At 40.4% G+C, this 14,341-nt stretch overlaps 1 protein-coding gene across 2 annotated transcripts; it reads left to right on the top strand.

Moving 5' to 3' along the window:
* Positions 1 to 13: 13 nt before the first annotated feature.
* On the top strand, positions 14 to 12,409 carry POLR2F (RNA polymerase II, I and III subunit F). Of its 2 annotated transcripts, XM_083365473.1 has the most exons (6): positions 14 to 206; positions 3,184 to 3,253; positions 4,893 to 5,023; positions 7,552 to 7,623; positions 7,757 to 7,876; positions 9,240 to 9,390. In XM_083365473.1, the coding sequence occupies exons 1-5, from the start codon at positions 187 to 189 to the stop codon at positions 7,827 to 7,829; spliced, it is 366 nt and encodes a 121-aa protein (XP_083221599.1). In that variant the 5' UTR covers positions 14 to 186; the 3' UTR covers positions 7,830 to 7,876; positions 9,240 to 9,390. The 2 variants fall into 2 exon arrangements, with proteins under 2 accessions (XP_083221599.1, XP_083221598.1); XM_083365472.1 differs by lacking the exon at positions 7,757 to 7,876 and having other exon boundaries at positions 9,240 to 12,409.
* The last annotated feature ends 1,932 nt before the right edge of the window (positions 12,410 to 14,341 follow it).

Genomic DNA, 14,341 nt, shown 5'->3' with positions numbered 1-14,341 from the left:
TCAACTCTGACCTCGGAAGTGTTCGCACTCTGCGTGCTCTTCGACGGGAAGTGCGTGAGTTTGTTTTCCTTCGCGGGCTTGCCGGTGGGGATGTTCCTGGCCTCTTCACGTCTCCCGTGAGGTTGCTTGGTTTCTGCTGGGAATTGTGATCGTGAGAGTCCGCTCTGAACGAGGGAAGGCCTCAACATGTCGGACAACGAGGATAAGTAAGCGCGGGAATAAGAAATCAATCTTTAACCTCTTGCCCAAATTATGGCGTCTCTGGGGTGTCGGGCTACTTCTCATTTTCCAGAGCCGATCCAGGGTGGAAGAAAGGGGGTTGCTTAGCCGGTCCACCTGCAGTGGGGAAAACAGCCTCCTGGAACTGCTTTAAGCCGAGCTGTGAGACGCTGCCCTGGATTCAACTTCAGTTCGTGATTTCAAGAAGAATGTTGCTTTTCAGCTATTGTTTTTCCCCTTATATTGCTATGATTAATATTAACACTGTTTTTATTATCAAAATGAATATCCGACTTTCACCGTTGAACCAGTCCTAAAGCGATAGCTACCCGTGCACGGACTTTGGAGTAATTGCATAATAATGAGCTGGGCCCATGGTTATGGAGAAATTTGAATCTTAAGTAGTAACCTTACGCAAATAATTGTACTACACACTGATTTTTCCAAACATATTTTTAATTGGCATGGCATATTCTTTCTCTGCTCATCACTGAAACGAGAGTAATTACAGTCTCTCCCACCCATATATAAATTTGGATCTGACTAAAGCTCCGTTTAGCATGCTTTATTTTGAGAAGCTAAATGACCCACATTTTCAGTATGCCCTTTAGATGTGGCAGTTGAAATACAGTTAAAGTCAAGAATCCTTTGTTTTATAATTTTGTCTTCTTTATCACCTGTCAGTGAGGAATTAGGATACCTAGTCAAATCAGACTTTTAAATATATTAATATGTATATTTTAATTAACTTTATACTTTTGCTCAAACTTCATCCTGAGCGGATGGAAGGAATTTGAGAATAGAATGCATTCTCTACATCATCTATGCTAAATAGCAGTAGCCATGCCAATAGGTCATTTACTCATGTATTAGTTGGCTCTAAATTTGTTAGAACTTAAGAAGGAACCAGTAGGTTATAGTGGTCTCTGAAGTTACAAATTTGGAAAGCTTAATACAGGTGAAACTCAAAAAATTAGAATATCGTGCAAAAGTTCATTTATTTCAGTAATGCAACTTAAAAGGGGAAACTAATATATGAGATAGACTCATTACATGCAAAGCAAGATAGTTCAAGCCATGATTTGTCATAATTGTGATGATTATGGCGTACAGCTCATGAAAACCCCAAATCCACAATCTCAGAAAATTAGAATATTACATGCAATCAATAAAACAAGGAGTGTACATAGAACAATATCGGACCTCTGAAAAGTATAAGCATGCATATGTACTCAGTACTTGGTTTGGGCCCCTTTTGCAGCAATTACTGCCTCAATGCGGCGTGGCATGGAAGCTATCAGCCTGTGGTACTGCTGAGGTGTTATGGAAGACCAGGATGCTTCAATAGCGGCCTTCAGCCCTTCTGCATTGTTCGGTCTCACGTCTTGCATCTTTCTCTTGGCAATGCCCCATAGATTATGGGGTTCAGGTCAGGCGAGTTTGCTGGCCAATCAAGCACAGTAATCCCACGGTCATTGAACCAGTTTTTGGTGCTTTTGGCAGTGGGCAGGTGCCAAGTCCTGCTGGAAAATGAAGTCAGCATCCCCATAAAGCTCATCTGCGGAAGGAAGCATGAAGTGCTCCAAAATCTCCTGGTAGACAGCTGCGTTGACCCTGGACTTAATGAAGCACAGTGGACCAACAGCAGCAGATGACATGGCTCCCCAAATCAACACAGACTGTGGAAACTTCACACTGGACTTCAAGCATCTTGCAGTGTGTGCCTCTCCATTCTTCCTCCAGACTCTGGGTCCTTGGTTTCCAAATGAGATGCAAAAGTTGCTCATCAGAAAAGAGGACTTTGGACTACTGATCAACAGACCAGGTCTGTTTTTCTTTAGCCCAGGTAAGACGCTTCTGATGTTGTTTGTTGTTCAGGAGCGGCTTGACAAGAGGAATACGACATTTGAAGCCCATGTCCAGGATCCGTCTGTGTGTGGTGGCTCTTGATGCACTGACTCCAGCCTCAGTCCACTCCTTGTGAAAGTCCCCAACACTTTTGAATGGCCTTTTCCTGACAATCCTCTCCAGGCTGCGGTCATCCCTGCTGCTTGTGCACATTTTTCTTCCACACTTTTCCCTTCCACATAACTCTCTATTAATGTGCTTTGATACAGCACTTTGGGAACATCCAACGTCTTTTGCAATTACCTTTTGAGGCTTTCCCTCCTTATGGAGGATGTCAATAACGGTTTTCTGCACAACTGTCAGGTCAGCAGTCTTCCCCATGATTATATTCCTACTGAACCAGACTGAGAAACCATTTAAAGGCTCAGGAACCCTTTGCAGGTGTTATGGCTTAATTAGCTGATTAGAGTGGGACACTTTGCGCCTTGAATATTGCACCTTTTCACAATATTCTAATTTTCTGAGATTGTGGATTTTGGGTTTTCATGAGCTGTAAGCCATAATCATCATAATTATGACAAATCACGGCTTGAACTATCTTGCTTTGCATGTAATGAGTCTATCTCATATATTAATTTCCCCTTTTAAGTTGCATTACTGAATTAAATGAACTTTTGCACGATATTCTAATTTTTCGAGTTTCACCTGTAACTAGCTGTTACTTATCACCATCACAGAGTACATTCAGGGGACAGAATTGCTGTAGTTTCCAAGTTCATGCCTGTTGATTTAATGACTTAAAAGATCAAGAATGTTTTTTTTTTCTGGCTTGTGCCATAGAATTTGAAAGAAACTCATTTTCTCCAGCCTAAAGACAGAATTGTTCCCTTTTTTACTTCTCTGTGATCCATTCAAGAGCCTGATTTATAAACCTGGGGTTTCCTAGTGATTTCCCTTCCACATATAAATCAAGTCCAGTCTTGCATTGTTTTGGTCAAGGTAGCTAATTGACATCAGCTGTGACATTTAGCTTGTAGTACTTACAGTGTATAATTTAGGGATGAAGGGTTTTGCTAGAGAATTATCCATAAATTATTAATATATTTCTCCTGTTAGTTTTGATGGAGATGATTTTGATGATGTGGAAGAAGATGAAGGACTTGATGATCTAGAAAATGTTGAGGAGGTAAGTGACTTCAGTTTGTGATATTCTAAAAGAGCCTTCAATCTGGTGAATGATTTGAAATAGGAAGATATTTTATGAGTGAAATAGCTTCTAGATGTATTAGAGTTAACTTCTGTCATTCTTAACCGGCAAAATGAATACTTTTGGAAGATTTCATTTATGTATGTTATTAGGATGTAAATGAATATAGAAGTGATTTTAGGGAAATTATGAAAGGACTACTTAAGAGGAGAAAGAAGGAGCAAACTGTTAAAGAGGGACTTTGAGAAAAGGTTATATAGTCCTTAGAGGAGGAAAGCATGAAAAACAAACTGAAAATAACCTTACCATGATTTTGTGTACTATTAAGATGGGATAGAAAGAAACATGGACAGGTTTTCAAAAATTATGTCAGTCCTTTGAGGTAGGCCAGAAACTGGCAGGGATTCCAGGAATATTCTTTATCATAGTAAGGCAGAACAATAGAGTCTTGAAAGTTTTGGTCATTTGTATCCCTCTTATCTCTCTCAAAGTCTGTGCTCCATTTTTTTTTTACCCAAGGCATATATTTTGTTTCTTTAACTAGAACAGGGGTGTCAAACTGCCGGCCCATGGGCCGGAGCGTCACGGAGAAACCGCACCCATCCCATTGCCGGCAATGGGAAAAAGTTCCGATACGTTGCACAACGTCACGTGACGTCGCGAGTTTGACATGTCTGGACTAGAAACTAAGGACAATGAGAATAGAATATAAATTTATACTGGTAACTTAGATCTGTAAAGTCCCAATGCTTAAGTAGTATAAAATGTGAACTTTAGAAAATGGATTAGAAAATATATGAATTCATAGGTTAATACCTGTTTTCAAAGAAAAAACTTACCATCATGTATTAGGCCTTTTACGTAATAGCATTCTTGTTGTAGAACCTTATTTAACATTTTCCATTCATACAGTAGTGGCCAAAATTGTGGAAACCTTTTGGAAAAAGTGTACAGTAGAAATGCCACCTTTGGTTAAGTTTCCACCAATTTTTCTTCTAATTTCTTTATAACTGTAGCCTTGTTCACTTAATAATACTATTTTACATCGCTTTCTTTGCACCATTACTTTAATTTTATTACGTTTCACTAAATGAAAGAACATAAAAAAACCCAACCAACTTGATAGCGATCACATAACCCACTGACAAATGTCCTCCTCTCAGATTCAATACATGACATCAATAACTGAATCCTACTGTGATCTGATTGGCTCCTTGCCAAAACAAGATGACACCTGATTGGCTCTCTAAACACTCATGCTCATTGGCTACAATCAGATGAAGGAAAGCTACCACATATCAACCTAAGCAAGTTGTGTTTCCTTTTTCTGGTTATTTGGCTATAACTTTCCGTAGGGTAGAGTACAGATAATTGAATAAACTTTGTTGCACTACATTCTTGATTAGATTATCTTTCCAAAGATATATTATCTTTCCATTGGTACTACTCCAAAAAAAAGTGGTGTTCTTAGCCATCAAACCTTAAAGATACACTTTTCCAAAAAGGTTTCCACAATTTTAGCCACTACTTTATTCTTCATTGGTTTCAATTTGATGACTGCTCAGATGACAGGGCATACAGCTGTGTGTGTTTACATTTGCTTTGCATTATTCCATAGGAGGGTCAGGAAAATGTGGAAATCTTGCCATCTGGAGAGCGACAACAGGCAAATCAGAAGCGGATCACTACTCCTTACATGACCAAATATGAGCGGGCCAGAGTTCTTGGTACCCGTGCCCTCCAGATAGCGTAAATATATATTTATTTACTTACTCATCTTTTATACTAATGATTGTCTGAAGGCTTCTCCAGCTTTCAGCTGTTTGCCTCCAATGCATAATGAAATTTCTTTGCAGATTTCCACCCTTTCATCTACTTCGCCATAGTTATGGCTTGGTATTCTATCTAGATCTTAAGACAGCCCCCAATTGGTCGATTCCTCTGCTTTTTTTCCTTCCCACCCATCCTAGAAAAACAACAATTATTGCTGTCCCTTCATTGGGCATGTGTTTGAAGACTTGTGACGCACATCAGCGAATTGAAATGGAAATACCTCTGTAAAATGGAATGAAGCAGAGCAGGTGGACAGGATTGCCCTGCTTGCACCATCATTCAGCACAAAAAACACAGATGTCAGTTACCTTACCAGCAGGGTAAAGATGACACTAAGATGGCATCATACATTTCTGCCTTCACGAAACAGTGAGCGCCCTGTCCTCTTGCTGGGTTAAACTGGAAGTGTGGAACTAGCTTAAGTCTTTCAGTGTATCATAAAAGCATTTTAAAAGTTATTAAAGCAGAAAATTAAAATTATGAATACACATCTTTTCAGAGAAATGTCTTTAAAGCAAAAAGATCAGTTTCAATAATGGTACAGGAAGTGGCTTTCAGAGACCCAGTAGCAAAGTAAGCTCAAAGTAAGTTTAATAAATAAATAAAATAAATCCTCAAGTTGCTTAAAGACAAAGTTGAAACAACCATAGGCAAACCTCAGAGGAGTGCAATGACTTTGCATACAGTAGTATGATTTGAATTACACATTCTTGTGTGCATCTGCAACTGAGGATGCAATGGATATATACTTTGGATTAGAGAGGAGTAAAGTCTCTTTTTTAAAAAATAAACATTTTCCCTTTATTAAATTAGTCATTGATACCAGTTGCTCTATCAGAGAACTATTTTGCTATAGGCTTAGGCAAAATCTGGGTCTATAACAACTTTCAGCAGCTGAGGCTATATTTGAGAAAGGCTCTTTGGCAGAGCATGTATTTAAATTATTAGTATCATTAAAAATAGGTCATTTATTTTAAATGTTACTATGTACGTGGCTTTCAGAGTTCATACAGGGAAATATATGAATAATGGGAGGGGAAGGCTGCTAGCAGAATATTCCTATCCAGCATTCAAGAGTTGGGCAGATGAACTTTCAGATGAGCCACTGAAAACAGATCCATGAATAAGACTGTATTTTTGGGGTTACACAATATTTTTCAGATTAAAGGTGAAGGTGCTAAACAGGAAAATTGTACTTTTTTTGTGGAAAACAAAGTATTTAGAAGAATTGGCCTTTAAAAGCAGATAGATGTTTCATTATCCAATATGCTCCGAGTATTGCTCCAGGAAGGAATGTAATGCTCTTGAGCTTCTTTAAAACATCTTACGAGAGGTTTAACAAGGCAAAACTTTACAGGTTGTCCTCATTTATCAACTGCACATTTAGTGGCTATTCAGAATTATGATGGCACTGAAAAACTAGGTTTATGACCAGTTCTTAAACTTACATCACAGGGTCCCTGCAGTCATGTGATTGCACAGTGGGTGCTTGGCAACCAGTTTGCATTTATGATGGTCATCAGCTTCTGGTCACATGATTGTTATTTGCTCCCTTTGAGCTGGCTTCCAATAAAATCAGAGAAACTGGGAGTAAGTTGCAAGCTGCAGTCATATAACATCTCAGTTAATGGCCATGGATGATTTGTTTAATGACTATAGCCAGAACTGATGTCATAACTCTGATGTTCCAACTATGTCACTTAGTGATGGAGTTGCTGGTCCCAATTGTGATTAGTGAGGACTAGTAGCTGGTTATTTTTCTTCTTCATTTCAGTAGAAATCGCCTGGTAGACAGTTGCTTTGATAAGCCAATGGAGATTGGTTTGCTAGAGGTATATAACAATGTCCATGTGTGAGAATTGAGCCTCTCCTACTTTTATTTTTGTATTTTATTCCATTTTATGCCCAAAATAGTGACCCCATTTCCCCCACTTCTATATGCAATTTAAAATTAATTTATAATTCATTTGAACATTTTATTATTGAAATATATCCAACAAATAGCAAAGAGCCAGTTTGGGGTTAAGGTACCAGGCTAGAAATTTGGAGATAATCAGTATTTGTCCCACCTTAGGCACAAAGACAGTTGGATAACCTTGGGCCAGCCACTTTCTCTCAGCCCTAGGAAGCAGGCAGTGGTAAATTACTTCTGAAAACCCTTGCCCAGAAACCTACAGGGACTCTCCAGGGTTGCTAGAAGTCAAGACTTGACTCAAAGGTACAACACCTCCCTCCCCCCCCCCCCCAACTCTAAATTGAAAGTATTTAAAATGTCAAACAGCAAAGATTATAGCATAGGTTTTCAAGAATTAAAAACTCCAGGTTTCTTACAAATTTGACAGGAAACCAAATGGTATATCTTATTCTCATCTAACTTGATAACTTTTAATATCCACTGTTTACTCCAGTTGCAGTAAAAGTTCTTAAATCTTCTTTCCTGTCAGGATGTGTGCCCCAGTAATGGTAGAGCTTGAAGGAGAAAGAGATCCCTTGCTGATTGCAATGAAAGAACTGAAGTAAGTTGAGAAGTTTTATCCACGCGCAGGTGTGCATAAACAGTTCCCTCTCTAATTAGATTTGGACATTCTACTTTAAGGCAGGAGGGGCTGTATAGTGAACATGCTAGTTTCACTCTTCCTGTTCTTCCAGTTGTCCGTTAGATCAAGAGAATTTTCTGCACTCTGGAATCTTGCCTACCTGTATGGTTCTACAAACAGTTTAAAACCATGATTTTTGGGACATTGATGATGAGAGGAATCTCTATAAATAGTAAATATTTATTGCTACAGATGTTTGTCCTACAATTTGTAAATGACAAAAAGGCAATTATTGGGAAGAGAGAGCTAGTTAATTTTATGCACATGTAGAATATCTAAATACAATTCCTGTTGTCCAATAAGAGACTAACAGAGTGTTATACACAATGTTCCGTTTTGTGGGTGCCTTTACTTTTTTAAGTAGAGGAAATACTATTGTTTTGCATAGGAATAGTATTTTTATAATTATATTTTTGTCACATTTTCAGTACCATAATTTTCCCAGGTGTTTTAATTAAAAGCTTTAAAATAGTTAATGATTTGGTTCCTGCCACCTCTGTTTTTCTCCCATACAAGTATAGTCACAGTAGATGATTTCCTTTTTCTCAAAACTGAAATGTTTCAGACTGTTATTTTGAAATTCAGGGTTTATATAGATAATAATTTGGTTGCTCTTTTTTGTAAATGTTATTGGCTAGAGAGCTATAATGTCAGATGTTATATAGAAACTAAAAAAATGACAGTAAACTGTTCTGTTATAAGCACTTGAGATTCATGAGTTCCCATTATAGAAATACGAAAAGCTACTTTTTTCTTTCTTCATATTTGGCTCACGTGCGCACATAATGCAAGATTTGTACATTATTTAATGGAAAGGCGTTTGTAAGCCCAAACATTAATGTAACTAAACTTGCTTTAATATTTACTTGAGCTATGCGAAGCTCTGACTAGTATAACCCCAATACAAAATCATAATGTGATAATTTCCCTGAAAAATTCTATCCTGGTTATGGTTTCAGGACCATTCTGTTGAACTCCCATAACTTTTAAAAAAATATTTTTATGTTTTTACTTTTCACGTATTGCAATTATAAACCTGATGTCCTGGAGAAATTCCAAGCTCACTAATTACATTGTTGACTTTAAAAAGTCTTATTTCTATTGAACTGGATTTAAATTTCTTTCCTTTAGGTTCCAAGTTGTTCAGTTTGCCAAAGGTTTTTAATAGTTTATGTATTCCACTCAGAGCATTTTTTTTTGGTTTATGGCATTACACTCTATGAGCACTTTATATACAATTAAACCATGTGTATTAGAAAGGTCATTTGTGTGATCCCAGAATGGTCTTTCTACAGTGCAGTTGCATCCCTGTCTCTTAGGAAAGTTCCATGGAAAATTAAGATTCAGAAGTCCTACATTCAGATTATTTCCTGCTTAATTTCAAGAAGTAGGAAGGAACAGTCAATGATTTTCTGTGGGTGAATTTTTAGATTTGGTTTTGAAGGCTTTCAAATGTTTTATTACACTATTGGAGTTCTACTGAATACCAATGATTTAATGTCCTTTGAGTATGAATTTCTCTTTCCCTCCTCCAGAGCTCGGAAGATTCCTATAATTATCCGCAGGTACCTGCCGGATGGAAGTTATGAAGACTGGGGTGTAGATGAACTAATTATCACAGATTAAATGTCTTCTGTGCTCCAACTTCCAATTTTTATGGAATGCACCGATGGATATATATTATATATATTGTGTAAATAAATACCAAAATCCCCCTATAAATGTCTTGGATGTTTCCCTTTTACACAAAATAATGCTAAAGAAAACCAGTGGTCTGCCTGTCTTGCTCTCTTCCTTTCTTTCTCTCTTGTTTACAGTTCAGTCTTCCATTATCTGGGAAGACCCAGTAGGTTTAGTTCGGTTGTTTTTTGCAGAGCCAAGCAAGGTACCTGCTGCCTTTCAAATGCTATAAATGCAAAGGTGGCACAGGAGAAGCTTCCTCAGTGTTGTATCTAATCATCATGTTATACGCAAATGATTTTAAAGTGATCCTGCAGCTGCCAAACTTCCAGATGTCCTTTAAGACAACTGAAAGACCCCTTTGCCTTCAACCTACGCTTTTTTCCAGGGGTCTGTAGTAGAGGAGGCATTTCAGTTGCTCGCTACCAAACAGACGTGCCTTTGTGCCCGGGAACAAGTTGCCTTGGAAACCCCCAATTTCCCCTCTGATCAAGGCTGGCTCTCTGGGCTTCTCAGGAGTATCACAGAGCAACTCTCATCAAATCTTCCATTGTTCCTTTTCCTGCCCTGACTTCTTATCAATCAACAGGATCCCCTTACAGTGGGCTGTTTTACAGCCAAAAGCATAGTTGCCTTGATGAGCTATCTAGAGAGAGTCAGCCTGACATCTGTAATCTATGCTTTATGGTACCTATGTACCAGTACATTTCTTTTCCACCCTATCTGGCATAGCCTTACTGTAAGCGCGTGTTCATATTGGGAAGAATTACACGATTCCTAAAATGTCAGGAAAGTAAGTTTTAAATTTACATAAATAAGCGAACTCTATTGCAAAATAAATCTCCAAATCCATTGTGTCACTCAAATGGTAAAGGAGAATATTTTAAAAGTACTTTTGCAATGAAAATTATTTACGCTTCTTCAATGAACTTATTTTTTGAAGCTTTATATAAAAAAATATTGTCAGCATTGATTTTTAAAAAAGAAATCAGTAAAGATATTTTAATATAATCTACAAAGGCTTTGTAAACATTCCTATAAGTCAGGGGTCCCCAACCCCCAGTCCGTGGCCTGATGGAAACTGAGCTGTGCAAGCGGCAGGGAAGCACACGAAGCTCCATTTTGTATAAGCAGCTGTGGTGCATGCGAAACCATCCTCTCCTCGTTGCAGCTGTTGCTGGTCCACAGTCGGAAAGGTTGGGGACCACTGCTATAAGTTATGTAATGCATGTTGTCCATAAAGATTTGCTTAATATGCAGATTACCTTGCTTTTGGCTCTTGGTGCATACTTTCTTAAAATGTAATTTATTTTAATGCAAGTTCTTTTTAAAAAATATAACTACTGCTTTTTTGTATGCAGCATCCCTGTATCTTTTGTTTCAGATGTGGAGTTTTGGGAGAGAAACTAATGCTAACTAGACTCCGAAGAAACATTCCTGCTGGAATATCCAGATTTGCTCCCAATATAAACTGTGGCAAAATTCTTTTATAATTCTACTTTAGAAGGGTGCATCAGACTTACCCCTGATCTGAGCTGGTTTTTCCAGTGAGTTTGTGGAATTAGGGCAAGGAATGCAGGCAGTCTCACAACTTCAGCTTACCTATTCTTGCCCCCTGTCCGCGCCCCATTTTATATGTATGCTAACACTGATATATACAAATGAAATTTATATTGGGAAATAATGATTTTTTTTAAAAAAAGAGAGTAGTTTCAGAAATAATGTGAAATGGAAGTTAACAGAATACAACAACTGTCAACCGACAAAGGCACTGAAACCACAAGGAATGTGTCGTGTTTGCTGACAGCAACTATGCCAATAATAGGTTAATCTTTAGAGTTATAACTTACAAATCTCCTTGGCCTCCCCACTCCCTCTGGCGTTTAATCAAGTTTGTGTGATGAAATTTCAGTAATGAAATGTGTCTTTGTGTGATCGTTTTGGCATCCACAATGGAGCGCAGGAGTTGTTCTCCTGGTCCTCTTTTTTGTTTTAAAAAAAAGCTTCTTTGTTTTAATACTCTCCCTTCCCCATCCCCCTTCCTCAACCCTTGCATCTACATCAAATACAATTAAAAGGATAGCAAAGGCTCTAGGCCAGCTCCCAGCAGACTGGTAGGGGAACGTGCAGTCTCTTTGTGCCTAGTGTGGAAGCTGGTAAATGCGGGATCCTACTTTCTTAAGACAAACATGCCACTTTGGCATTAACTCCTGCAATTTATTGGCTAAGAAAGCACATCACCTCTTCTTAATCAGCTTTCCTTCTGAGGATGCACAAAGACAGCTCTTGAAGTAAGCTGGAACGATCCCGTTTGTCCCTTGTGTGTGGTTCCTTTAGCTGTGGCAATCTCCCCATTGGCAATAGGTCATGTATTTCCAGTCTTAACTGTGCTTCCCTAGAGCTATTACAAAAGTTCTTTCGGCTGTCCCTCCCAACTTTGCCAAAGAGTTTTCCCATTAGCTTTTTCCTTATTTTCAATGACCTTCCTCCAAATAGGGCATCCTCTGGTTGTGTGAACTCCAACTTGGAATTTTCAAAAAAGCCTATGCCAGCTGACCAATTTTGGATATTGGCACACCTACATTGGGGAGGACATAGAAGGCCGCACATCTTTGCCTCTGCTTGAACATCCCAAAGGCAACTCTTTTAAATTGCAGCATTGTATCAAATCCCAGAACTCTGGTAGGTTTTTTTTTTGTTCCCCCCAAAGGGAAATTTGTAGAACGAGACGGGGCCTTTTGAATGGTGGTACCCTCTCTTTGAACTACTTCCATGATTTTCAACTTGTGCAAATGCTGGTATTTCTCCTTTGTGCATAAACTTACTATTTGCAGAGATGCTTCAATACTTTAAAATGGAGTCAAACATTCTTGCTTTGGTATTTTTTTACTGTTGTTTCATTATTTCATTATATTGCATTAGTAGCTTTTTTTACTCTGTTTTTGCCTTTTCTGTATACCTGAGTTTCTCATCCTCAGCCACTTTAAGATGTATGGAGTTCAATCCCAAAATTCTCCCAGCCAGCATGGGTTGTTGTTGTTAATTGCGAAGTCGTGTCCGACCCATCGCGACCCTATGGACAATGTTCCTCCAGGCCTTCCTGTTCTCTACCATCTTCTGGAGTCCATTTAAGCTCACGCCTACTGCTTCAGTGACTCCATCCAGCCACCTCATTCTCTGTCGTCCCCTTCTTCTATTGCCCTCAATCTTTCCCAGCATTAGGCTCTTCTCCAGTGAGTCCTTCCTTCTCATTAGGTGGCCAAAGTATTTGAGTTTTAGCTTCAGGATCTGGCCTTCTAAAGAGCAGTCAAGGTTGATCTCCTCTAGGACTGACCGGTTTGATCGCCTTGCAGTCCAAGGGACTCGCAGGAGTCTTCTCCAGCACCATAGCTCAAAGGCCTCAATTCTTTGGCGCTCGGCCTTTCTTATGGTCCAACTTTCACTGCCATACATTGCAACTGGGAAGACCATAGCCTTGACTATACGCACTTTTGTTGACAGGGTGATGTCTCTGCTTTTTAGTGTGCTGTCTAGATTTGCCATGGCATTCCTCCCAAGGAGCAAGCGTCTTTTAATTTCTTGGCTACAGTCCCCATCTGCAGTGATCTTGGAGCCCAGGAAAATAAAATCTGTCACTACCTCCATTTCTTCCCCATCTATTTGCCAGGAATTGAGAGGGCCGGATGCCATGATATTGGTTTTCTTAATGTTTAGTTTCAACCCAAGTTTTGCACTCTCCTTCTTCACCCGCAACAAGAGGCTCTTTAGTTCCTCTTCACTTTCTGCCATTAGAGTGGTATCATCTGCATATCTTAGGTTGTTGATGTTTCTTCCGGCAATCTTAATTCCAACTTTTGATTCATCTAGCCCTGCCTTTCTCATGATGTGCTCTGCATGGGTATAGAATAGAATAGAGCTGGAAGGGACCTTGGAGGTCTTCTTGTCCAGCCCCCTGCTCAAGCAGGAGAACCAAGTATCATTCTTTATAATTTAGATAATTATTTAAACATGCTTTTATGCTTAAATAATTATCTACCATCAAAAGATTTTGCAAGAATAAAACTTTGCAAAGGAAGTTTCACCCTTTTCTGCGAGTCAGTTCTCTTTTATTGGATAGCAAAATGTCCATATGGATGTCCAGAATCCAGGACACAGAGTAATGAGTTCAAGATATAGTGTTGCGCCCCGCAGGCCCAACATTCAGCGGGGCCCCGACGACCAGCACCGCACCCATGGACCCACTCCACCCGTCCCTCAGACGCACCTGCTACGCGGCGGCTAGCTCCTGCGCTTCCTCGATCAGCTATGCGGCGGCCGGCTCCTGCGCTTCCTCAATCAGCGAAGCACCCGCGATGGCATCCTGTGCCTTCCCGGTCGGCTGGGGAGCGCGTGCATGCGCAGGATGGCTCTGCAGGGCTCCGCCCGGTGCCAGCAGGCTCCGCGGCCTTCTTGGTCAGGGACGGGCTCGTTCCCACCGCGGGGCCTGCATTCGGGTTGGCGCCGGAGCAGACAAGAGGACGCGACCTCAGCGGGCCCGCTGAGGGGTACCTCCTGCCTCCCTCCCTCTTATACGCGCGGCAAGGGATTGCGGCTGCTGGACCCATTGGCGCGGCTGAGGACCTGGTGGTGCCGGGGTCCGTGGGGGGTGGGGCAGTGTCTGAGGGTCAGGGCCGGGTGGGGCCTGCCCTGGGGTGGGACGTAGGGGCGGTACATGGTGGTGGTGGGTCGTGGACATGGGTGGGGGCTTACCGGGACGGTGGAGGGCGCTGGGTGTCAGGGCGAGGGCCGAAAGGTTGTTCCGGGGAGGGGCGGGCCTTAAGTAGGGGATGGGCGGATGTGGATGCAGTTGGGTGGGGTGTGGGCATTTGCTTTCGATGGGTATTTAGCAGCGTTGGTTGCAGGTAGCGGCCAATGCTGACTTCGCTTTTCCTTGAATTGCTGTCTGTTGACAATAAAC

The sequence above is a fragment of the Vipera ursinii genome (genome assembly GCF_947247035.1).
Source record: "Vipera ursinii genome assembly, chromosome: 6".
In the NCBI taxonomy this organism is placed as follows: Eukaryota; Metazoa; Chordata; class Lepidosauria; order Squamata; family Viperidae; genus Vipera; species Vipera ursinii.
This window is presented reverse-complemented; position numbering and strand designations above follow the sequence as displayed.